Source organism: Globicephala melas, chromosome 4, assembly GCF_963455315.2.
Source record: "Globicephala melas chromosome 4, mGloMel1.2, whole genome shotgun sequence".
NCBI lineage: Eukaryota > Metazoa > Chordata > Mammalia > Artiodactyla > Delphinidae > Globicephala > Globicephala melas.
The window spans coordinates 115,817,375-115,841,273 of NC_083317.1; the positions used below are offsets into that span (position 1 = coordinate 115,817,375).

The 23,899-nt window shown below is 34.7% G+C and overlaps 1 protein-coding gene across 3 annotated transcripts in view; it reads right to left on the reverse strand.

The window, feature by feature from the left end:
- Positions 1-2,305: 2,305 nt before the first annotated feature.
- The window catches only part of TSC22D2 (TSC22 domain family member 2), a 50,658-nt gene continuing 29,064 nt past the window's right edge, over positions 2,306-23,899 (reverse strand). For 2 of the 3 annotated variants that reach the window (XM_030873245.3, XM_030873247.3), the window contains 2 exons: positions 4,784-4,835; positions 2,306-3,764 (listed from right to left, as the gene is read on the reverse strand). In XM_030873245.3, the coding sequence (XP_030729105.1) occupies positions 3,504-3,764; positions 4,784-4,835 (313 nt within the window). In that variant the 3' untranslated portion in view covers positions 2,306-3,503. Of the gene's footprint in view, positions 3,765-4,783; positions 4,836-23,899 lie in introns of those variants that run through there. The other variant, XR_009563780.2, reaches the window with a different exon arrangement.

A 23,899-nucleotide genomic window follows, 5' to 3' on the forward strand; every position in this document is an offset into this window, starting at 1 on the left:
AATTAGGTGATATTTTATTTCTGGCTCTACAAGGATGAATTCTCATGAACAGGTATTTTGGTTACTTTAATTGGAAGGATACTGCGCCCACCCTCCCCACTTCCCGTTTTTTTAAACGTCCAGAAGTGACTATGGTTTGGAACTTGGAGAAATACCCTAATCTCTGACCTGTGACAATTCTTTGTGAATAATCGAAGTTTTAATTACCCATCGCTGAGGGCTTGATGGTAAAGCATTCCTGTTTTTATACTTATTTATGCTAGGCTCAGCACATCGGAAATATCCAGCTATTTTTGAACAAAAAATTATGAGAGGAACCATATATTTAATATCTCACAATCGCTCTATTTCTTGGGGGGAGGGAGGTGTATATCAAGCTATAAAATCACATTGTAGCTACTTGAAATGATTTTTCTTTGGGGAAAATTAGGTTTGTACTGAAGACACATTGCCGCATCAGAAATATTTTCTACCTATGATCTTGTGGTTGGTTGAAGTAAACCAACAGAACACTTATGTGGCACCTTGGTCTATGAGCATTTCACTGAGAAAATTACAGATGGCATTCATACAAGACTGTGCTCCCAAATTGGCATCTCAATAAATTAATATTCCAGCTAACTAGAGACCCTAAATATCTGAGGAAAAACTGAAATTTACTTAAGATCCTAAACTAATCATTTGGAGGAATGCTTGATGTTGTTTTCAAATATACAGTATCTCTGATGCTGAAATGCACATAGCTTTCCCACCCTTAAGTTTGTTCCTGACTTTGGATTGGGGGCATGCCTCATGAGAGTAGGTTTGGATGTACAGGCTTCCTTTCACAGCTATTTTTGGGGTTGTATGGTGGGGGATGGGTCATACAAGAGAAGCGGCGGGGGGCGGGGGGGAGTTGGGAAAGCAGAGGACAGGCACTACTATAGTTTTGCATTTTTTGAACATGGCACCAGTAGTTGAGTATCTTCTCATGTCATTAAGTTGAAAAGTTTTTTAAGGCTCGATACATTTTGCCATCTTACTTTCTAGAAGTTCACAGGAAAGCTTGCCTTTCTACATTAGGTCCTGCTATTTAAAGGACAAATAATTTGTTAAATGTGAACTTGTATTTCTTAGGTTACTAGAGGGTGAAGCTTTAGAAACTGCCGTTTATTTCTTCTGTGAACTATTCATGTTTTCTCTTCTATTGTGATTTTTTAAAATGTAGAAGTAGTAATAATTGCTTTTAATTACCATTTAAAGCATATTAATCACTTCCTTTGTGACTATTACTTTAGCATTTATAATGTTTTTCTACCCCCAACACCAAAATTTATATTTTCACATAAACCCCAACCTTTTCTAATACATTTTTTTCCACCTGTATTATATATCACACTGTTCGCACTTGAGGGGTGCACCCGGTGAGCCTTTTGGTTAACATTCCAACGTGGAAGTTTCACTTTCTAGCTCACCTGGGATGGCTCTATTAAAAAATCTTACTTCATATCTTTAGGTTGCTTCTTCAAGCCTAAGTACTTAGCTCCTTTAGTTAGTTCTATTAACATTAAAATTGTGTTTTTAGTGAATATATCCTGCAGCATAACTAGAATATAAAATAACTGGAAATCCCATGTACACTCTGATTTTATGCATTTAGTTTGTGACTTAAGTTTTAATTTTAGATAGATAAAGAACACTTATTTACCTTCTTTTAATGCAAAGACCTAACTATTGATTCTTATTAACTCCTGATTAGCTAGTTGGCTATAGATACAGAGCATGTTAATTTCTACAGGCACCTTTCTGAATTCAAGTAAAAGTTCTGGTAGACAAGGATTTCCTACTTAAATGTCATTGACATAATATGAATATTGAGTACAAATATTGCTCACCATTCTTGCATTCTTTAAATTATTTTACTTGGAAAATTTAAGAACCATCATTAAGTCATTAATAACATAGGTTTTCATTGAAGGAATATTTGGAACTCTGAAAATACAAATCTAATCAAATTAAATTTTGAACACATATGAGAGCCAAATATTTCAACAAAACTGCAGTTTAATTTCAGAAAATGTGTTAAAATATATATTTATACATCAATTTCTGACATATACTTAATGTGTTAGTATACACAAAATGATGCTTTCTCTTGAAACTGTATTTATGAAATGTACATTTTAATTTAAATACTCAGTATACACTGCACTTAATCTGCATGTTGCATTTATTAAATACATTAAAATCTGCAATGTAACAAAACGTTTTCTGCATACGAAATTCAAAACACCATTTTAAATGAACAAAAAGATGGCTCACTTCATTATTTTTTTTTTTTTTTTTTTTTTTTACAACTAGTGTATAGTACACTAGCTCAGCTCCACCATACTACCTGTTCGTTCTTTTTTATTTGACATTGTTCACAGACTAGTACATATTACAATAAGAGTGCTGGATAAAAACATGAGGTACGAAAGTGGTTCAAAGATTATAGGTCATGCAGATCATGCTAGACAGCAAAGAAAATTGTGACCGAGAGAACACTAAATAAAAATACATAAAGAATGTGCATTATAAAAAAAAAAACAAACAAAAAAAAACAAAACTCCATTACACAGCTTTGCTTCTTTGGTTACAAAGTAGGTTGAACAATTTCACAGCTTTTTATTCCCACCCGAAAAAAAAGTCATACGAAATGTCAAAAAGCAGAGGAATCGTGGCAATTTCTCTATTAGAAAGTAGAAACAAATGAACAAAGTTTTCTTCATCAAAATAGCCCAATTATTTATTATATCACAATAACTGGTGACTACCTGTACAGTTGCACTATGTTCTTCATACTTACACTATACAAAATTTACATTCAAGCTGGGTCTTTACTACTGAAAATAAATACCGAAGGTAAATTGCCATTAGTGTTAGAAATATGCCAGGATTCTTTTGTTCAATTATTGCCTAAACGTTTCATCTATTAAATGCAATCCTGCCTTTCAATTCCTTTACTGATACTTATAATTATTCAAAAAAATTAAAAAAGTTCTGTGACATTGTTCATGTACATTATGAAAATAGCAGCCCTGTAATAAATAAAACACAAATAAATGAAAACTTATGTAGGCAAATGTTACTGATATTGAAAGAAAAGTGGCTCTTTAGATGAACTGTTATTTATAATGCGATAGGAAGGCTCAGGGTAAATCCATGGATAATAGGAAACATGGGAGAGCCACCAAAGCTCTTAAAAGACCCCACTCGTGCGCACCAGGTAAAATGCTAACTTTGCTCTCTTTAATACACCCCATCTATTATTCTCCTTGTGCACTGATGACATAAACTGGACATCAACAGCACTGCATGACATCAAAGAGAGGAAAAGCTCTTGTAGAATGATTGTCTAATACTGAAAAGGCCAAACACACAACTGAAGCATGGCTACTTGCTTTCGTATAAAGTGGAAAGAACACCAGTGGCACACAAGGATAGATTGCTTTCAGTTTTTTTCTTAATGAGGCAAGAAAGCTTTATGCTGAGGACACATTCGGCTGCTGCGGAGGCTGCGTTGGCTGCGGAGGCTGTGCTATCACTGCTTGCTGTTGAGAAGTGCTACCAGCATTGGCCTGTTGGGCTGGGAGTTGGGATAACTGATCACTGTTTGAAAGAGATTTTAACAGTGCATTTTCTCGTTCAAGTAAAGAGTTTCTTTCAACTAATTCTTTTATTTGTTCCTTTAGAACTTCCACTTCTTCTCTTACTGCATACATCAAATGGCTTTTCACCAGATCCTGTGAAGAACAAAATTAGGAATGTCAAAAAGAGTGAAACGGAAAGGAGTTGCTATTTGGTTCTAGCCTACCTGGTGCCTTATAAACATTAGGCAGTTTTATATTTATATAGTTTTATATATTTATATTTATACTATAAATATAGTTTATTTAAACTACATTTATATAGTTTTCCTGCTCTTGCTTTTAATGTTTCTACTGTTTCTTGATTGACACTAAGGAAGATGGGGTGGAAAAAATCTAGCTCCCAACTAGGGCAGCAAGCCCAGGATTTTATTTTCAAAGTTTGGAGTGATTTCAAAAAATACCAGCTCCTTAAATTGTCAATTAATATAAGATTAGAATTTAAAAAAAGGTTTAAAATCATATATTTAGACGTCAGACGAAGAGAACAAAGGATATTAAACTGTCTGATAATAAACTAGTTATAGTACTGCTTTAAGAGATGAAGTGACCTGCAATTTCCAACTTTAAAACCTCAGGATTAAAAAACAAAATAGTTTGAGACCAATGGCCTTTATTTATAATCTATCTATGGTTTTAATAACTTGAATCAAAATATTTTAAATAATATGAGTAGAATATCTTTAAGAAAACCAAAAAATTGATAGTAATAGCAGAAATCAGAATCAACAGAAACAAGTCTATTTATTAAAGCTGAGTAAAAGAGTCACTGTAAATAACCAAAGGATGGAAAAGATTTCCAGCTGAAGTTTTCATTTTATTAGTCTTTTGTCTCTAAATTATTTTTGATGCTGAGATATTTAGGGGATCAAATGCATGTTGATTATGTATATTCCCCAAAATGGCATGAAATGTAACATGTTCAAGTAGGGGAAATATCTATTCCACTGGTATTTATAGACTAAAAATTCTCAACATTCTAGCATTTTCAACCAAATCTCATTATCAAAAAATACACTTTGGTCATCTTGGTTTAAAGAAATTAGGTATTTGTTTTTTATAACTGATGAAACCCAACAATCTCTGAAATGAGAGGACTATAAATTTTTACTTACCATTGCTTGTTCTATTTTGTTGTCAATGGCTACACCACCTCCCCCAGATGCACTGGAAAAAATTAGAATATTTCATTAAATTATTCTAAAAAATGTAAGCTCCCTTCCAACTCTTAAAATAATTGTGTTTTACTTAAAACCAAAAATAGTAATTTAAAATAGATTATTAGTCTATTCTCAGAATTTCATACTCAGAGCTCTCATTTTGAAAATGATCTCAATAAACAGATGGCTTGTAAAAATCTTTGTAGTTTCAATACTTCTAATTTGCCAATGACATATATATGCTACTTTAAAAAGTAACTCCCAATTCTATCCAGGAGTTCTCAATTCAGTGAACTTAAGATACATTTTGAATGAACAGTACCCCCTCCACATCTCTTCATTTACCAACTATATATTCTAATTGCCTTTCATGTAGAAATTCCAGTGGTTACTTATTGCATTAAATTCAGATGATGATTTTTCTACTACAGATTTTATATTTTAATGTCTGGTTTTTAAATTTTAAAAACTGGCTTGTAAAAATGATTCAGAGGGCTTTTGGGCAAGCAGTACTTGCAGGGTTGGTTAACAAGGAACTCAACATTCTGGCAGACCTGTATGCTTTGACTGTAGTTTACTAGCTGGCAAAAATCACCTACTAAGGTATGTGGTTTAGACCAATTTTTCCTAGAAATAATTGGAAATAGTCTAGCTGGTAAGTACATCCCAAGTTTAAATATCACCTTATCATTTCTGTGATAATGACACAGGAGGTTGAATAATTGTCCTCTTTGGCAGTTTATATTTTCCCATGTATGTAGTGAGGATCTATATCCTTTTCTTGGTGTTTTTGTAAACTTTAAAGAATAGTTATTAGATTTTCTTGTAAATATAAATCGGATACATTAATCTACTGTATCAATACAAAAAGGTCTTTAAACCACTTTTATACAAAACTTTTACTACATACTCTTCATTTAGTGTGTAGTGCTAAATTTAGGTGCTAATATATCTGAAGACTATTTTGCTTTAGATGATGTGGACCCTCAATGTTCTATCAGACTGAGCCTCAGAAATATCCTGTCTGATGTAGTGGTGCCTTTTTTTATTATAATCTAAGTAGATCTGGTTATAATCCTGGTTCTGCTACTCACTACCTATATGACCATCAGTAATCAACTATTTAACTTCCCTGGACCTCAGTTTCCTCATCTGTAAAATGAAGGGGCTGGTGTCAATGCCTCAGTGGACTTTGAACTTTTAAATCCTGAGTCAATGCGTGGAAAACACTAAGCTTGTTTATCTGTGCATTAAGCACATTAATTACAGCATACTACTTCACTTCTTGCTGCTGTTGCTAAGATGAAAAGGGGCTTCTGTATACCTAATAACTGGAAAGGATATATAGATCATTAATAAATACTTATATATGTTAGGCTTTAACTGCTTGTAGACAGCAAAGTATGGCTTCATGTAACTAAAAACTACAGAACTATATAAACTTTAATGTAAAGTTCAATTCAGACACCACATAGATAAATTCACCAAACACTGGTCATGATTTGGCAAAAAAGATAGTGATAGGCATTTAGATCAGAATTTGCCTGAGAATCCTAGATTATACTTTATTTTTTACTTCTATGTCAAGGAAAAAATGAAATAGTTTTAGTCATTTCATGACTTAAATACATTCAATTCTTTTAACACATCAGTTTTAAATAGGATATCTTAAATGCTAACTTTAACACCAGTTTTACATATTAATGAGCAAACAAAACAAAAAACCCAAATAAACCTCAAAAACCTTTAAAAAAGGTTTACTACTTCTTCTTTTTTGATAATTAAAACAAAACCTAGTCAGTTTCCAAACCATTCCCTCAGCTAAGGAACAATAATTAGCATCCTATTCTTTGCTGATATAATAACCTCTAGTCCTGACTCAGATCTCTTTTACTGCTATGGAGGAACAGGTTTGCAAAGTATAAATGGATCATGTTGAAGATATGTTTCCCTTAAAAGGTATTACTATTCCAATTTTGTTAAACACTGTACTTTAACAGAATCAAATCAGTCACAGATACAATTACTATCACTATAGTCACCTTTGGCCACTCTGAAGGCTGTTATCAAGAATCCTACAACCTACTGCAGAGGTTCTCAAACTTTAGCATGTACCAGAGTCATCTAGATGTTTTATTAAAACACAGATTGCTGGGCTCCACCTTTCAGATTCAGTAGGTCTGGGGTCAGGCCCAGGAACCTGAATTTCTAACAAGTTTCCAGGTGATGCCAATTCTGCTGCCAGACAAATCATACTTTGAGAACCACTGGCTTAGAGATGAAAATTAGAAGAGTAATAATAAAAAAACCCTAACTACTTAAAAAATTTCTTAGCCTTGTATACAAAACCCTTTACGACCTTGACCTCAGCTTTCTATGGTCTCCTTTCCTCTCACACCCCATGTGGTATATTGTGTTATGGTCTTACATAGCTATTTGCAGTCTGTGGAACATATGTTCTCTCAGGTTTCCATGGCTTTGCAGAAACTGTTCCCTCAGCTGGAAATGCTCACAGTTCCAATTCATCTGGCTATCTTTAACTTGTTCCTTAAGATGCTCAGTGCCACCTCTTCTGCAACACCTTCTGATTTCCTAAGGTAGAACCAAATATTCCATCCCTTTTGTGGCCCACTAAAATCATCACAAACTTTTTATAGTGCATAACCAGGAAATTCTGGCTCCTCCATGTAATCACTGTGAATTCTAGGAAATTATTTTACCTTTCTAGAACTCATTTTATTTTTTTTTAACCTAAAATAAGGATTATATACCCCAATCCACAAAACTCCTGTGAGGATTAAGTGAGTCTAAATAATACTACCACTGTTAACTCTATTAGACTGAGCTCCTTGAGGGAGGTGGCTTATCTTCTTCACCTCTGTGAAGAAGTGAACAGTGCTTGGCACATAGGAGCTCAAATGCATACTGAAAGAGTCAATATGATAGTAATTGGATTAGAAACAATTACTGGTTCATGTTAGGAAGCCATTACATTTTTCTGAGTTTGAATAAATCAGTAGCTCTCCATGTGTGGTCCCTGGACCAGGAGCCATCATCAGCATCATCTGGGTACCTGTTAGAAATGTAAATATTCAGGTCCACTCAGACCTACTGAATTAGATACTTTTGAGGTGGGACCCAAGAAATCTATTTTAATAACTCCTCCAGGTGATTTGAAAGAAACTAAAGTTTGAGAACCACTGCCTTAAATAGCCTGATTTTTAATAAAGATACCAATATGGTAGTTTTAAATATAACCAAATAAGAGTGTATTCTATTTCAAGATCCCAGAACATGGTTTAAGAATATTGTTTCAATGAGGGAACCAAATTTTCCGTTGTGTTCAAAGTCAACATAGTGGTTTGGGCTTTATGCTCTTTTAAAATGAGAATGATCAGCTGAAGCAGAATGAATAATTTCCTTTCATTTGTTTCCCTGACCTAATGTTACAGTATTAGGCCTTGTTTTCTTTCTTATTATTGTATTCACCACGCTATAACCAGTTTCTGAACTTAAGTTCCTTAAGGGAAGGCTTCCTAAGACTTTGTAACTATTCTGTTAAACTACAGAGTGCTATATAAAAAGGGATAATTCTGTTACTATGGGTCTCTCTTTTAGAATAAAATCGTAACTGGATTAGCATTTACTAGATGAATAAAAAACTGTGGGTATGGAGGGAACGGACAGAAATACAGAACTATGGGAAAAAAAGAATGACTAAATGACTTTTTATATAATGAATTTTCATTTACCGGAACTGCGGCTCCCAAAAGAACCAAATGAGCTTGAATTTAGTGTTTAAATAAAGTAAATTACAATCACATTCATAAGAAAAGTAAACCTTAAAAGTATCAATGGCACACCAAGCTAGATTGGATTTCCATGCTGTTCATCTTTTAGTTCATCCCAACTGGCTCCCCACCACAGCTTTTCTTCCCAGGCCTGCTTGCTCTTATCACAATAGATTACTTGCAACCTCACTGAGAAGACAAGAGGCCAGATAGGAACCTCTGCTGCGGCATCACAAGTTTCTTACATTTGCAGCCTTCTTTTTTTTTTTTTTTTTTTTTTTTTTTGCAGTACGCGGGCCTCTCACTGTTGTGGCCTCTCCCGTTGCGGAGCACAGGCTTCGGATGAGCAGGCTCAGCGGCCATGGCTTACGGGCCCAGCCGCTCCGCGGCATGTGGGATCTTCCCGGACCAGGGCACGAACCCGTGTCCCCTGCATCGGCAGGCGGACTCTCAACCACTGCGCCACCAGGGAAGCCCGCATCCTTCTTAATAGGCTAACTGTTTCATCCATGCTCTCAGCTCAGTGACTCTGCAAATCATCCCGTCTTGCCTCTCTAAAAATTAAAACCAGTGACACAGTTAGGCTAACTTGATCTCACATTTAAGAAAATTTTTTTATGAGAAATCAACTTTTTTCTTTATTAATGTGGACAGAGACATCATGGCTACTGTTTAAGAAAAAAATAGTGCAAATTTCTTCTCTATTACATTTTGGCTACGCTGTCTTTCTTCTCCTTTCTCAATACAAATGCTTATTTAAAATTTTTTTTAAAAATTTATTTATTGGCCACAACCACACAGCATGTGGGATCTTAGTTCCCTGACCAGGGATCCAACCTGTGCCCCCTGCAGTGGAAGCACTGAGTCTTAACCACTGGACCGCCAGGGAAATCCCACAAATGCTTATTAACAAAGCAACAGGGTAGAGGAAAAGAACACAAATGACTGCCCACTTCATGGCAGCACACGCTGTTTAAGTGAGTCCTTACTACAAGCCTGAGCAACACTCTCACTTTACAGCTGAGGAAACTGAAGCCAAGTAAGTTATTCAGACACAACCCTAGGGAGAGGATGAAAACCTAACCTAATTAATGTCAAAACATATGCTTTTCCTATCATAACAGTCAGATTGTGAAACGAAGAAAGCAACTATCTATAATGACCTAAAAGAAATCCAGCGTTGTGTACATTGTGAAAAGTGCTTTAACCAAGTACCACATGTTAGTTGTCAAACCATAACTGTGGATCCAAAGATTAAACTATGTCCATAATATGCCATTTATCTTATCTAGCATATTCCTAGGAGAGGTTCAGCTCTGAAAACAAGGGAGGTCACTTCTTAGAAAAGGGACTTGCTCAGTGATCTTTAGACAGCCAGTATAGTTCACCTATTTGCTAAGGACTAAAACGTTCTTTTGGTTTGTTAGAAAGATGAAGATATCTTAAGATTATATGGATCTATATGCAGAATATTATAAAAAAAATTTACCTTGCTTTACTCCAAGACCCTCCTAACTTTCTCTGTTGAATCACAACACAATTAAAAATCCACTACAGGAATTCCCCAAATTACAAAATAAAATGTTTTGTGATGAGAACTTATTTGAGTTGGCAAATCTCGTATATCAATACTTATGTTAAAGCCCCCTTACCCAAACCAGGTAAAATCAATTCTTCTTAAACTTACAAGTTGAAGCTACAATCTTTCTTGGAGGCCAGTCCTCAGGAATCAGGTACTGTTTCCAGTAAATCACCTACAACCTTAATCCCCTTGCCCCACTGCAATAAGCTCTATAACATCATTAGTGCTAAAAATGCTTTAATTCTAATCTGGGCAACATTTTGCCTCTTCTCTAAGAAAGGTATGTTTTGCTTTTTAGAAAGAAACTGTTAAGTCACTGATTGCAAAAAAATAAATCTAATGAATCTACAGCTCAGCAAGCCTATCAAGGTTAAAAAGAAAAAAACCCCATCACCCTTCTGTAAGATGAATTTAAAGAACATTTACACTCTAACACAATTTAAGGGCAAATAACAATCCTCCTTCCAAAAAAGAGCCTAAATAGATAAAATTCATGTAGACAATCTCTGGCCAAATGCAAACCTCTGTGGTTAAGAATAAAACTATTAGACAAAGTTAACAGTAAATTAAGCTAAGAACTCAAAACTGCACATATTCTAATTATTAACCATAAGTTCTACCAATGTAAAAACAACCTGTTTAATTTCATGATTTAAAAAACTCACAGAAAGGCCCCATGGAGATTTTTATTATCAGTAACACAAAATAAGTGATTTTTGTGGATGATAAAAGCTATTATTCATGCTAAACAAGCAGGGAAAATGGCTACTCACAAAACTAAATGTTATTATTTTCTCAAGTAACCAATCTTACTGTGAAAAAAAGCTTTTACCAAGGAACTACTAAAAACTGAGCTAAAGGGCTTCCCTGGTGGTGCAGTGGTTGAGAGTCCGCCTGCCGATGCAGGGGACACGGGTTCGTGCCCTGGTCCGGGAAGATCCCACATGCCACGGATCGGCTAGGCCCATGAGCCATGGCCGCTGAGCCTGCGCGTCCGGAGCGTGTGCTCCGCAACAGGAGAGGCCACAACAGTGAGAGGCCCGCGTACCGCAAAAACAAACAAAAAAACCCCAAAAAACAAAAAACTGAGCTAAATACTTATATGAAGATTGATATTTGTTTTTATCATCTATAAAATCTTTGCTCACCAATGCCCTCAGCATATTTCACATTCATTTAATTAATTTCAGGTCAAAATCCTGACCAGAAAAGAATATTTAAAAAGAGGAAAAAAGGATTATACCTGTGGATTATACCAATGTCAATTTCCTGGCTTCAGGTGTTATACTATAGCCATGCAAGATGTTATCACTGGGGGAGAACTGGGTAAAGGGGTACCTGAGACCTCCCTGCACTTTTTTTTTTTGCAACTTATTAATCTATAATTACTCAAAATAAAAGATTTTAAAAATATACATATACATGGTAAAGAATAAATTCAGAGAGTATACACAAAAAAGTATACCATCAATACAAAGTTCCCCTCCTATCCTCAGACCCCCTTTGTCCAGAGTCAACCATAACATCTGTATTAATGACCTTAAAAAGGCCTATTTAGGAAGAATTTCTTTACTATTTTGGAGAGGAGTAGGAGAGGACTTTCTAACTATATGCCTCAAAATATAGTTTTTTTAAAGCTTCTTTAATAATTTCCCTAAAATATAAAGTACTTCTAGGAATCTGTAAGACAAGAAGCCCAAATAGAAACATGGGTAGAATTCACACGAACATTCACAAGACATGAAAAAATACTCAACATCTCATTCATAATAAAAATAGAGATTAAAACTATAATGTGATATTATTTCCCTAACAGACTGGCAAATATACTAAAATATAATACACAGTCAGTGAGGCTGTGGGAAAATGGGCCTTCTCTTACAGTGCTGGTACAAAGTGGTATAATGGTATAACCCGTATAGAGAGCAATTTGGTTATATCTAATAAATTTTATACACAACACACTCTTTGAGCCAGCAATCCTACAAGTTTCCTATGTATGCAAAAATACATGTATACAGTTTCCTATGTATACATTTCCTATGTATGCAAAAATATCTATAGTAATTTATCCTATAGATATTTTTGCATACATAGGAAATAATGTATTTACAAAACTACTCATTACAATACTTTATAACAGCAGGCTTTTGATTAGCAATAGGGAAGGGGTTAAATAAATCACAGTATAGTCATCCATTCAATTTAATATTAGCCATTTATTAAAAAAAAACACAAGGATGCTTTTCTGTGTACTGAGATGGAAGCAATGTATCTTGAAGATCCTTAAAGGTAAAGGTACAGATGTGTGTATATTATCATTTGTGTGAAGAGGGAGATAATACACATTGTATTTGCTTGTGTATACAATAAAGAGACTAGAAGGACACACACACACTAAGAAAGTGCTTATCTGTTTAGGTAAGTGCTTATCTGGAAGGCAGGCAGAAGGGGAACAGGGATAGAAGACTACTTTCTCTACACTGTGAAGAATACTGAAAAACACATTCCAAAATGAAAATGACTCATGAAGGAGTTATTTCCCTGTACAGTGTAAACTCAAGACATGAACAAATGGCAGACAGGAAACAAGAAAGGAAAAAAGGGAAGAGGACCAACAGCTCCACTTGTATTTGGAACTATTTCCTTCTGAAAGATTAGGTACTATGTTTAACATACAAAAAAACAATCAATATAAATAACATTTCTGATTTGTAAAATTTACTTCCTTGGCTTAGGGTGAATTAAAATCACTTAAAAATATAGTATAAATAATGTTTATAACTCCCAGTATATTGTTATTTTTGTTCAAAGTGATGCTAGTAAGTAAATAGTAAAAGTCTCTCCAATAAATATCTAAGATACAATAGGCTACATAACCTTACACAATGTTGCATTAAAAATGAATTCCAAAGAAGGTACAGATAAGATTAATACTAACTTTACCTTCTTCTTCCAGATCTCTTTACACTTCAAAGTTATGATATTTTGGCAGAATTATTTTAGTATTTGGTAGTAAAATTCTGATATAATTATTATTATTATTTTTCTTGAAGAGCTACTCCAAGGAAACAACTTAAAAACTAGCCAAACTAAACATTTTTTTCTGTTAAAACAGTCAAGATGGAAGATGTAAAAATTTAGTCTGGAAAGACTGGAGACTTATACAAAAGTAAAATAGCAGCAATTTTACCACTACAGGCCAAACAGTCCAATAAACTAAGGAAGTTTGTTTAATACTATATTATCTCAAGTTAAATACTTAAATGGAATAAGAACATGGAATCATATCTACTTAAGATAAATGAGCTTATACACTAGTTAGTTATTTCTTATTAGACTAACATTAGACAAGGTTTGACACAATGAAAGTTATTTCCTTCTTCTGAGTCAGACTGCAAAAGAAAACGGTGTGAGAAAGGGGTAGGAGGAGGGTGGCATTTTCCCCAATGTTGGAGTGCTTACATTTAGAGCAGACTCTCTTGAAAGAGATTTCATTTTACTGTTTACATAGCAGCAACAGGTAATTTGATGATATCATAATTATGGGGGAGTGAAGGATACATAACCAAGGGGCTTAAGTCCAAATTAAAAATTTGACACTATAGTCTTGGCTACTTTAATTTACTTCCTGGAGACTGGGAAAACAGTATTATGATTGACAATTATCTAGACTGAGATGTACACTGGTACCTGAGATTAAAAAAAAAGGAGAGGGATTAGAAAGGAATTTTGCCAACTGATGTCTAGTTCAGAATAACTGACGAAAACCTAAATAACATAGTTATACTGAAAAGTAATATAGTGGATGTATTGATAGTTTCATATATTCATTCTAGATATTCTAAAACCACTCCTTTAGTCTGCTGGGATAGAAGCTGATGGTTAACCAACTTCTAAAAACATCAGAATTTATGGGACCTCCCTGATTGTACAGTGGTTAAGACTCCACCCTTTCAATGCAGGGGGCGAGAACTCACATGCCACGTGGCACAGCCATAAAATAAAATTAAAAATAAATAAATAAAAACATCAGAATTTAGTGATTAAAGTACTGTATACTTTAGTAAAAGATCTATGGTTTTCAATACTGATTTTAAGGACTATCTGTCCTACAAAGTACAAAAGTTTAATAAAAGAGAAAAATTCAATGAAAATCCTTAATGTGAATGAAGACATTAAAAACACATGAGTTCAAATTTCTCCAGCTGTGTTAGGAAAAGGATAAAGATTAAGAAAAAGGCTTCCAGGGAAAGGACTATGTTTAACAGCCATTTTGTAGTTAAGATCAGTTGTCCTTTAAAAGGTTAACAATATAGTATTCTTTCCCTTTGACTATGAGGAAATCACAGCACTTTCCCCACCTAAGGAAATGTTCATGGTGTAAGTATATGAAAATGAACAAAACTGGAGAAAGAACATAATAAAAAAGAATGTCAAAGGACACCAAGGGGGGAAAGCAGCAGGGGGTGGTGGTGGTGGTGGGATGAATTGGGCGACTGGGATTGACATGTATACACTGATGTGTATAAAATGGATGACTAATAAGAACCTGCTGTATAAAAAAATAAGTAAAATAAAATTCAAAAAGAAAAAAAAGAATGTCAAGGGAAATAAAAACAAAAACGTAAAGCTCTTAAGATTTGCATTTCATTTCAGAGACCAACAAGCACTGAATAAATTTTCACTTGGCAGTGGGCCTATTATAAAAACAACCTACGTAGCTAAATTCATCTAACATTTCTAAAGTAACTCAGAATTCTTCAGCAATGACATACAAATGGGGCAAAGGGGGGAAAAATCAGGAACTAGTTTAGTATAAATTTCTAATGCTAACCTTTACATTATCCCACCCCACTTCCTCCCAGTTCCAAATGCCTGCTCAACTTTTGAACTGGATAGCCTAAACTCCTTTAAGACCCTCCATGGTTTACTTTTACTCTCCTTGTTCATACTGTTTCTCACTCTCTAAGTACTGTAGAAACTCTACCATTCTTTTATAGATTTCAGCTCAAATATTTTCTCTTCTGTAAAGGCTTCTCTAACCCTTCCAGAAGTAGTATAGTAAGCCATGTTCCACACTACACTTATGGCACTAACCACACAGGCTATGTTTTAACGGTTGCATCTATCTCCTACCAGACAAAGCTCTACTGGCCGTACAAACATCTATCATGAGGCTGGCAGCCATTTAATAAAGAATGCCACAGATACTTGGACTCAAAAACTGTATACTTGGAATCTGAGTCCTAAATATATCACTCGCTACTCTGGGGCCCCTTTTTAAAAAAATTTTTTTTTAGCTATAACATGAGGTAGCTGTATTAGATCAAAGCCACTTCCTACACTTAATGGCAAAACTGACTTTTTCCAAGCACTCCTTGGTATTTAATAAACATGGGTAATGCTATTATTTTAACTAAACTCAATAAATAATTGGGGAAACATTCCTTAATCTCATTCTTCATTTTCAGTCTGAAACTACACTTGCCATATGTTCTTGCTGCCTAATATTAACATCTAATCCATATACCGAGGTAATCCAAATTCCTTTGGAGGTAACAGGTCATAAATCCTAAACAAACTTTTGCTTCTTATTTCCTAATAGCCAAATCTCAGTAACATTTACCTTTCTAGGTGACGCTTTTGTTAAAAAAAAAAAGTTCCAATCTGTCGCCTCTGCACATGCCCAATACTCAACAAATACTGGGTGGAAGAACATGAAGTTAGATAGTGTCCACCAGTGGGAAGATCACTAGTGTGGAATTAGCAAATACACATTGCAACTTGGCCTCACCTCAGATTTGCTGTGTCCGGAGGTAAGTTATTCTCATTGGGCTTTTTTTCTTTCATCATTAGTTTTAGAGACTTTTTATGAAACTTACTGTAACCAAATGTGGTGTTTTGTGTATGTGTGTGTGTGGGGGGGCAGGGTTAGTGAGAAGGAAGGATAGTAACACTCAAGACAGGTCTTAAAAAAGTTACCTAAGCAAGCAAAGGGGAATAAGGGATAGCAGGACACTGCCAAATGCTTGGTCACAGGGATTAAGGGAAAATGAAAGTTTTTATAACTGAAGCACAGAGAGTCTGTGAGAAATCAGAGGGATGATAAATGAAAGAGACTCATCTATAACAAAGAAAATGCCAAGGATGACTGCAATTTTTAGCATGGACCAACTAAGGAATGGGGAAATAGTTAATGTGTCACAGGAAGATGGTTAGATTTTTTTGAGGGATGGGGAGTGAGTGGCAGAGAAACCTGAGATGAAAATGAGAAATTTGAAGTTACATTTGGGACTTTTGAATTTTGAGACATCTGGGATATAGATCATGGTGGAGAAATAAAGAAAGAAGGTTGAGAAATAAGGAAAGGTTGCTAGAAATAGGCATCTAGAACTCTAGAGTAATCTCTGGTGACGAGTCTAGATTTGAGAGTTATCAGAATGTGGTAGGTAGCTCAAATTGTGAGAGATGAGTTTGGTTAAACAGTGAAGACAAATAAGGGCCAAAGCACTGGAGGAGACTAGCAGGTAAAGAGTTGTAGAAGATGGGATGGGAAGAAACTGCCCTTCTTGAGAAAGCTAATTATTTCTTTTGCTGAATGGCCTCACATTTGCCTCTTCTTTCTCAAGCATTCCACGTACTATTTTTTTCCAACTCAGGAGGTATTCTTGAACAAATCCTCTCAATCCCATTTCCACGATGAGGCCTAACCAAATGAGTCAAAATGAGACTATCCCCTTGAATATTAAATGCCAAATACCAGTGAAGAGCACAGAGATAATTTTTCCTCATGTTATAGCTAATCTCTTCATTTATGTCCATTTCTTGAAGATGCAGAGATATTATTTAAAATAGCTTTACAGAAAAAACATAATTCTATGGACAATATATTTGACAAAGCAAAATTAGCCACTAGAGTTATCTGACTAAAACCCAGCTTTTGTTCCTAGGTTAATAATTAATCTTTCTTTGCCACCTTATGTCCCTTCCTAATCTGTCCCCAAAGTCCCCCAAAGGATAGTAATAAATGAAAATGGAGGTTATCAAGGAACTGTTTCAAAATAGGGATAAACCCAGAAGAATAAAAGTATCATGAGGTTTTTTAAAGAGATAGTTGCTTCATTAAGGGACAGCACCAAAGCACGGTCATTACCCTTCAATAAAATGAAGAGAATAGGGACTTCCCTGGTGGTTCAGTGGTAAAGAATCCGCCTTCCAATGTAGGGGACTCGGGTTCGATCCCTGGTCAGGGAACTATCCCACATGCCATGGGGCAACTAGGCCTGCGTGCACGCCACAACTGGAGAGAAGAACTAGAGAGAAGCCCACATGCCACAGTGAAAGATCCTGCATGCCGCAACTAAGACCCTATGCAGCCAAAAATAAAAAATAAATAAAATATTTTTTAAAAAATGAAGAGAATATTCTAACAGGGAAAAAGTCTGGTCTATTTTACTTTTAATAAATCAATGAATGTTTTGCATTTGCGATGTTTTAAAAATTTAGGTCGGTTTGGGTTTGAGCAAAGAATTAAATTGCTGATCTTCAACAAATACAAGAAAAGTACTGTGAAGAAATGCCCTAAAGAGTTAAAACTGTCTAGGTTATCACTTTACTACCACTTGGCCTAACTCTCTTTTGCTCTCCACTTCACTGTGGGGGTGAGACAGCTTACCTCTCAGCAGCTGCCGAAACAAAACGCTGAATTCTCAAAGAGTAATAAAGTGGTTTAAGAATACAGGCTTTAGAATTAGACAAGCTGGTTTTAAAATCCCAACTCCACTACTTACTAATGAGGTGATCCTACCAAGTTAACATACTGAAACCAGTTTCCTCATCTGTAAAATGGGGTCATGGTTGTACTACCTTAAAGGATTACTGTGAGGATTATATGAGACTTTTTACAATAGTAGACACTTAAAAAATTTTTGTTCCTTCAATTGTTTGGATCAATTTGGATTTTGACACTATATAAGGTCTACTATTCCAGTGTATCTTGGATTACAAATGAAGCAGTGACGTACAAATAAAAATTATGATTAGTATTAGGAAACAACCTTTGTATTTATGTCTCACCCAAATAAAGAAATAATCCTAGTTATGCTTTAAATTTACTTGATTTCTTTGTACTCAATCAAATGTTAAAGGTTCAATGCAGTCACAAAATATATGCTAATAAAAATTGACTTGAGATTTAAACTTACATCGATATTTATTAAGCACAGCATTATGTGGATTGAACATTAGTAAAATTCTTATTGATCCTCGATAGAATCTCAAAATTTCATTGTTCAGAATATAAATAATCTTAACTTACTGGGGGAAATTTTTCCAAAGGCCACTGAGATATAACTGAATTGGTTTAATTCAACATAAAACTTCCAAAAAACTGTTTAACTAAAACTATCTCATGCCTTTCTTTAGTGTTACATGACATTACAACAATAAATATTACTAAAAACAACTCATAGGAGAGAGATAAAGTGTTGTTTTGCTTCTAAACCACGTTTACTCTAGTTGAGAATCACTGCTTTAGAATTACCTAAGTCAAAAAGGAATTCTGGTATAGGACAATAAAGAAAAGTATAAAGTAGCAGTTATTATAAAATCTAAAGGGTTATAAGGTTTTTTTACTCAAGGAGAACTATACTCAGATATGTACATTTTCAGTGGCAAAAAGTTTTTAACAGCTAACTACTTTTTCTTACTTCTTTCTTTATTTTTTTTTTGGCTGCTCGGCTTGAGGGATCTTAGTTCCCTAACCAGGGATTGAACCCGGGCCCCCCCGGCAGTGAAAGCACCAAGTCCTAACTACCGGACCACCAAGGAATTCCCTACTACTTCTCATTTCAATCTAGATCCACATCCTGGAATTATTCCAGGCAATAACAATTCTGTAAGATAGACGTGGTTAATGGCAGAACTTTACAATAGTTTGTAGGCATCAATTTATGTAAAAAATTTATGATGATTTCTAGACTTACATCATGACTTGAAATTTGTTAAATCAATTTAGATTCTAGAGATAAGAATGAAATGAAATGGGATGCTTTACCAACATAATCTTTGCTCTCTTCATTTCTTGCCAGTAGGCCCCATCCCTCTGACTCTTCCATAAATAATTCTGTTTTTGTTGTTTTCACTGAATGTTCTTCTCCCTTGAATTAAACCTTAAAGGCAGGAATTGTGTCCATCTCAAGGGTCTACTTATTGCAACACTCTGCATATAATTGATACTGAACATTTAATTGAAGAAAAAGATGGAATAAAACATACAGTATTTAATATATTATCTAATTATATTTTGTAAATTCAACATGAACTTATGTCAAGTTGAGCTTACTGTGCCAGGAAAAAGAGTTCAGAAATTAACCGGCTACTTAAACTATTAGAAACTAATTAAGGGTATCACTGGAACACAGTGAAAATGGGAAGACCTCCTGAGAATTTGTTTTTTTCCTCTCCTTGACAAACTCAGCTTAAATAAAAAGCCAATAAACCTTTTTATGATGAAAGCATCTGATTGACTGTTTCTCACTGAGAAGGAAGAAAGTATAACATTTTTTTATATAATATAGGCAACTGAAGTAAGTAGAGAAACTGTCTAAGTTTGAGGAAAAGAAAAGTCAGAGCTCTATGGATTTTCAGGTTACTTCTGACAAAATTATGCCACTGAAACTTAGCAGTTCCATGTATGGAACATGGTGATGACAAAGTCATAGTAGACTTTGTGGAAAATAAAGCGGACTTTAAAAACTCAATGATCTTTTGGATAAAAATCTTGACAAACGTCTTTTTACATTAGAATCATGGATTCAGGGGAAAATCTTTTTGTAAATCTAGTGAAGGCTTAATTATATAATCACACTTCATAAATATCCATCTATGGGGTATTCCCCAATATCATTCTCTATAGACAGACAGAACTGAATCTAGGGAAAAAGTAAAAGAAACCAACAGCTATCCTGAAAGTGGAAAGAGGAGACCAAAGACTTGCCGGTTTGGTCAAGTCAGAGAAAGAAGACAACTCAAACTGTCATGCCTTTGAGTATGTGTCATGAACAAGTAAAAGTTCTAAGTGAACTAGATCCAGGATTCTGAAGAAATTCAGAAGTACTTCACTCTTTTTACACTGGTGGATCAAAGCACATATAAAGGAGTCCCATGAAACTCTTACATCATCACTAGAATCAATAATTTCGAAGAGGGGAAACATCCTTGCGATCTCTAAGATGTTAAGCAATGTCTCCTTATCCATTTTGAAAAAGAGCTTTAGAACTAAAACCGATGACTTAAGGCCATGAACTAGAACCCATATTCTTGATTATAGCAGATATGAAAACTAACAGAATAACTAGAGAATATGCTCGGTTCAGTGTTTCCATAGACTGTACTGCAGCTTACATTTTTACATGAACCTAATCTCTTTCCTAAATCTTTAAGTGATGGCAAGATATTTTTCTGCTTCACATTTTAGATTCTCTGCTGTACAGGAAGGGTTTATAAAAGGTTTAAACATGAAATGGAAAAAGAAAGAAGACCAGGATGCTAAGATAAACATCACTGGAGGTGTTCAAAGGCTAGATGAAAACTTGGAAGGTGTGTTGCAGACATGATTCAAGTATGAGACAAGTGGTTGGAATAAATGACCATTAAATTCCCCTCCAACTCAGATTTATAATTCTAGACTCAGAGGATAAACTCGGAGGTGGTATCAAATAAAAGGGCTTTGGCTCTGGAGTCATACCCAGGTTTGAATCCCAACTCCATCATTTTTACGATATGACCTCACACAAGTTATTTAGCCTCTTCAAAGGATAATAATAGGACCAGATGCTAGGATTCAGTGAGATAACACATGAATGTCTGGCACATGGTAAGCACTTAATACGTTAACTATGTAATCTGTATTAGTTAGGTATAGCGGCCTAAATCTGAATGTCATAAAATACTCAAAGAATATTGACTTAGGAATTAGGTGACTTACTTTTTACAGCTGACTCTTGCTTTTTAAGGAATACACTATCAAATAAACATAATCCCAGAGTTTACAATTTAATGAAAGAGACAGACAAGTCAGAGATGTGATAAATGCTCAGACAGGGCAAGATTATAGAGGGTGTTTTGGGAGCATATAATCAAGATCTAGGGTCAAGGAAAAATGCTTAGTAGAGGAAGTGCCACAGTTGGGTGGAGAAGAAAAGGATACATACACACAAATGTTCCAAGTAAAAAGAACAGCAGGAAAACTCAAATAATGAACACCAGTTAGAAGTTTGTTGCAATTCCAATTAATAAAGGACTGTGCCCTGAATAGATGATGAGAGAGATGAATATGCTGAAGAAATACTCAGGAGGTAGACATGGCAGCACTTTGTCATTAACTGGTTATGAAAGATCAGATAGCTATGAAAGTTGGCTGTGAAAAATCAGGGAAATTTGAACGTAAGGACAGATGCACAGGTAATGAGTTTGAGTGCCAGGTGCATATACATGGCTTCCTACAGCATACAGAGGACATCCAAAGCCATCTATATGCTCTTAGCATGATAAAGAATGTGAAGAGTGGGTCTGGACACCATCCTGAGTACACCAATAATACTTGAAAGGACAAAAAGAAAGGAAAAGTCTGCCAAGGGGACTGAGAAGAAACAACCAGAGAGATAGGAAGAAAAACTGGAAAGGACGGTTTCACAGTTGTCGAAATATCAGTCCAAAATTCAAAACTTATATATATCAGTATAAGCTTTGTACAAATGGACAAATATCTGGAACACTAAAAACTATTTAAAAGCTACTTAACCATGATTGCAACTATTAATATCCATGCATATGTGCTCAAAATCTGGAAGGGAATATGTAAACACTGAGACAGCAATTGTGCTAAAACATGGATTAGGTGTAACTGTTCTTATTCTATTTCCCAAACTTCCATAGCTTAATTTTGAAAGGGTACATATATTACTACTAAAAAAGCTGGGGTAGAAATATGTTATCTGAAAGGGGACTTTTAATACAGGATTCTCATATTCTGATGACCTATTATGTTGTTTGTATATTTTCAATCAAGTTTATACTTGACCTGCAGTCTACTTCAATTTAACTGAAGAAAAAAAATTCTTATAGTTTTACTTGTTTTTGTTTTAAGCAGTACTTTTATTGTAGATTTACCTTTAAGCCATATTTAGACTCAGGAACTTTATTATAAACACTTAAAAACAGGGAAAAGGTTATAAGGTTTGGAGCTCATCTGAGGATAAAATTAAACCAATGAAAAGGATTTGCACAAAGTAGGTGCTCAATAAAATCCACCCCCCCCCAAATAAATTTTGCTGCAAAAATGTTTTAAAAGTAGACATAAAAGAGGTTTCTTTATAGAATTATTCACAACTAGGGGCAAATGTGATGTGGTTTAGTAGGGGGTTTTTCATGTGATTCATGTCCCTATCCCAAGAAACATTCGCGGCTTGAAGTAGCTTTTTAAACTGCTTCCAGTGTTTGCTATTTATAAATCCTAAATATTAAAGGGTGAATTCCTTAATGGTTACAGTTAGTACAATACTATTCTAGTAAGTACTAAAACTTTCCTAATACATATATACTTGCTTATAATTATAAGCATTAAATTTGAATGGGTTATTTTACAATACAATAAATGATTTTAGACAGTAAGCAACTTACCAAATTTATTTTTTGGCAAGTGCTTTAAAAGATGGTTTTATAATGAGGATGACCCATTGCTATTAATACTTAAGTTCAAAGGAAATCAAATTTATGTATTCACATCTTCATACAACATGAAATTTTCCCTTATCTTATCCTTCAAGTTTTCCAGGGTTACTCTCTATACCTGCATATCAATTGAGAGCCCAGGCTCCACTTAGAAAGCTAGATTTGAATCCTAGTTCTACCACTTAATGGCTATGTGACCCGAAAAAGTTACTTAATCTCTCCAGGCTTTCAATTTTCTTCTCTATAAACTGAGGCTATTGATAGTATCTATACAACTGCTGTGAACATTAAATGAGATAACATGTCAAAAATACTTACTATGGTATCATGCTAAGTATTTCTACTTAGCAGTCCCTGACACACAGTAACCACTAAGTAGCAAAAAAAAGCAACTACTCTGTGGAGAAATCCAATCAACACTTGAGCACAGAGACGGACAGAATGCAAGTTCTAAACTAAAAGAAATTAGGCTCTGATTTGTTCTATCAGTCTAATGGTCACTTATAATAAACTAGCCTTGGAAAAATATCAGTAGGAGTTAACAGATCAGTGTATTCATTAAAAACTTTCTTCATAAGTCACATACTTGGGTGTCTAACAAGGCTTGTCCTTTAGACACAAACATTCACTAGCAATGTTACTCAACTGTTTTTGAAAACCTGGCAAATACTCTGAACTTTCCACTGAAAACATACATAAAGTTCTATCCAAAATTCCACAGGCTTCAGGATCCCCTGAAGGCCACCCACTGACTACTAAATATGGATATCCTACTAAAGAAATCAGAACGTATTTTCCTAACTACCAAAGTTTTACGGATATATTGTACAAAATAAAAAAATAAAAATGAAAAATATATATAGAATAAGGGACAACAGTTTTGTTGTATTTCCTTCCAAAATACCATTGATTGTTATTACTGGTTTAAGAACCTTAAGTTTATATACAGAATATGATCAACAC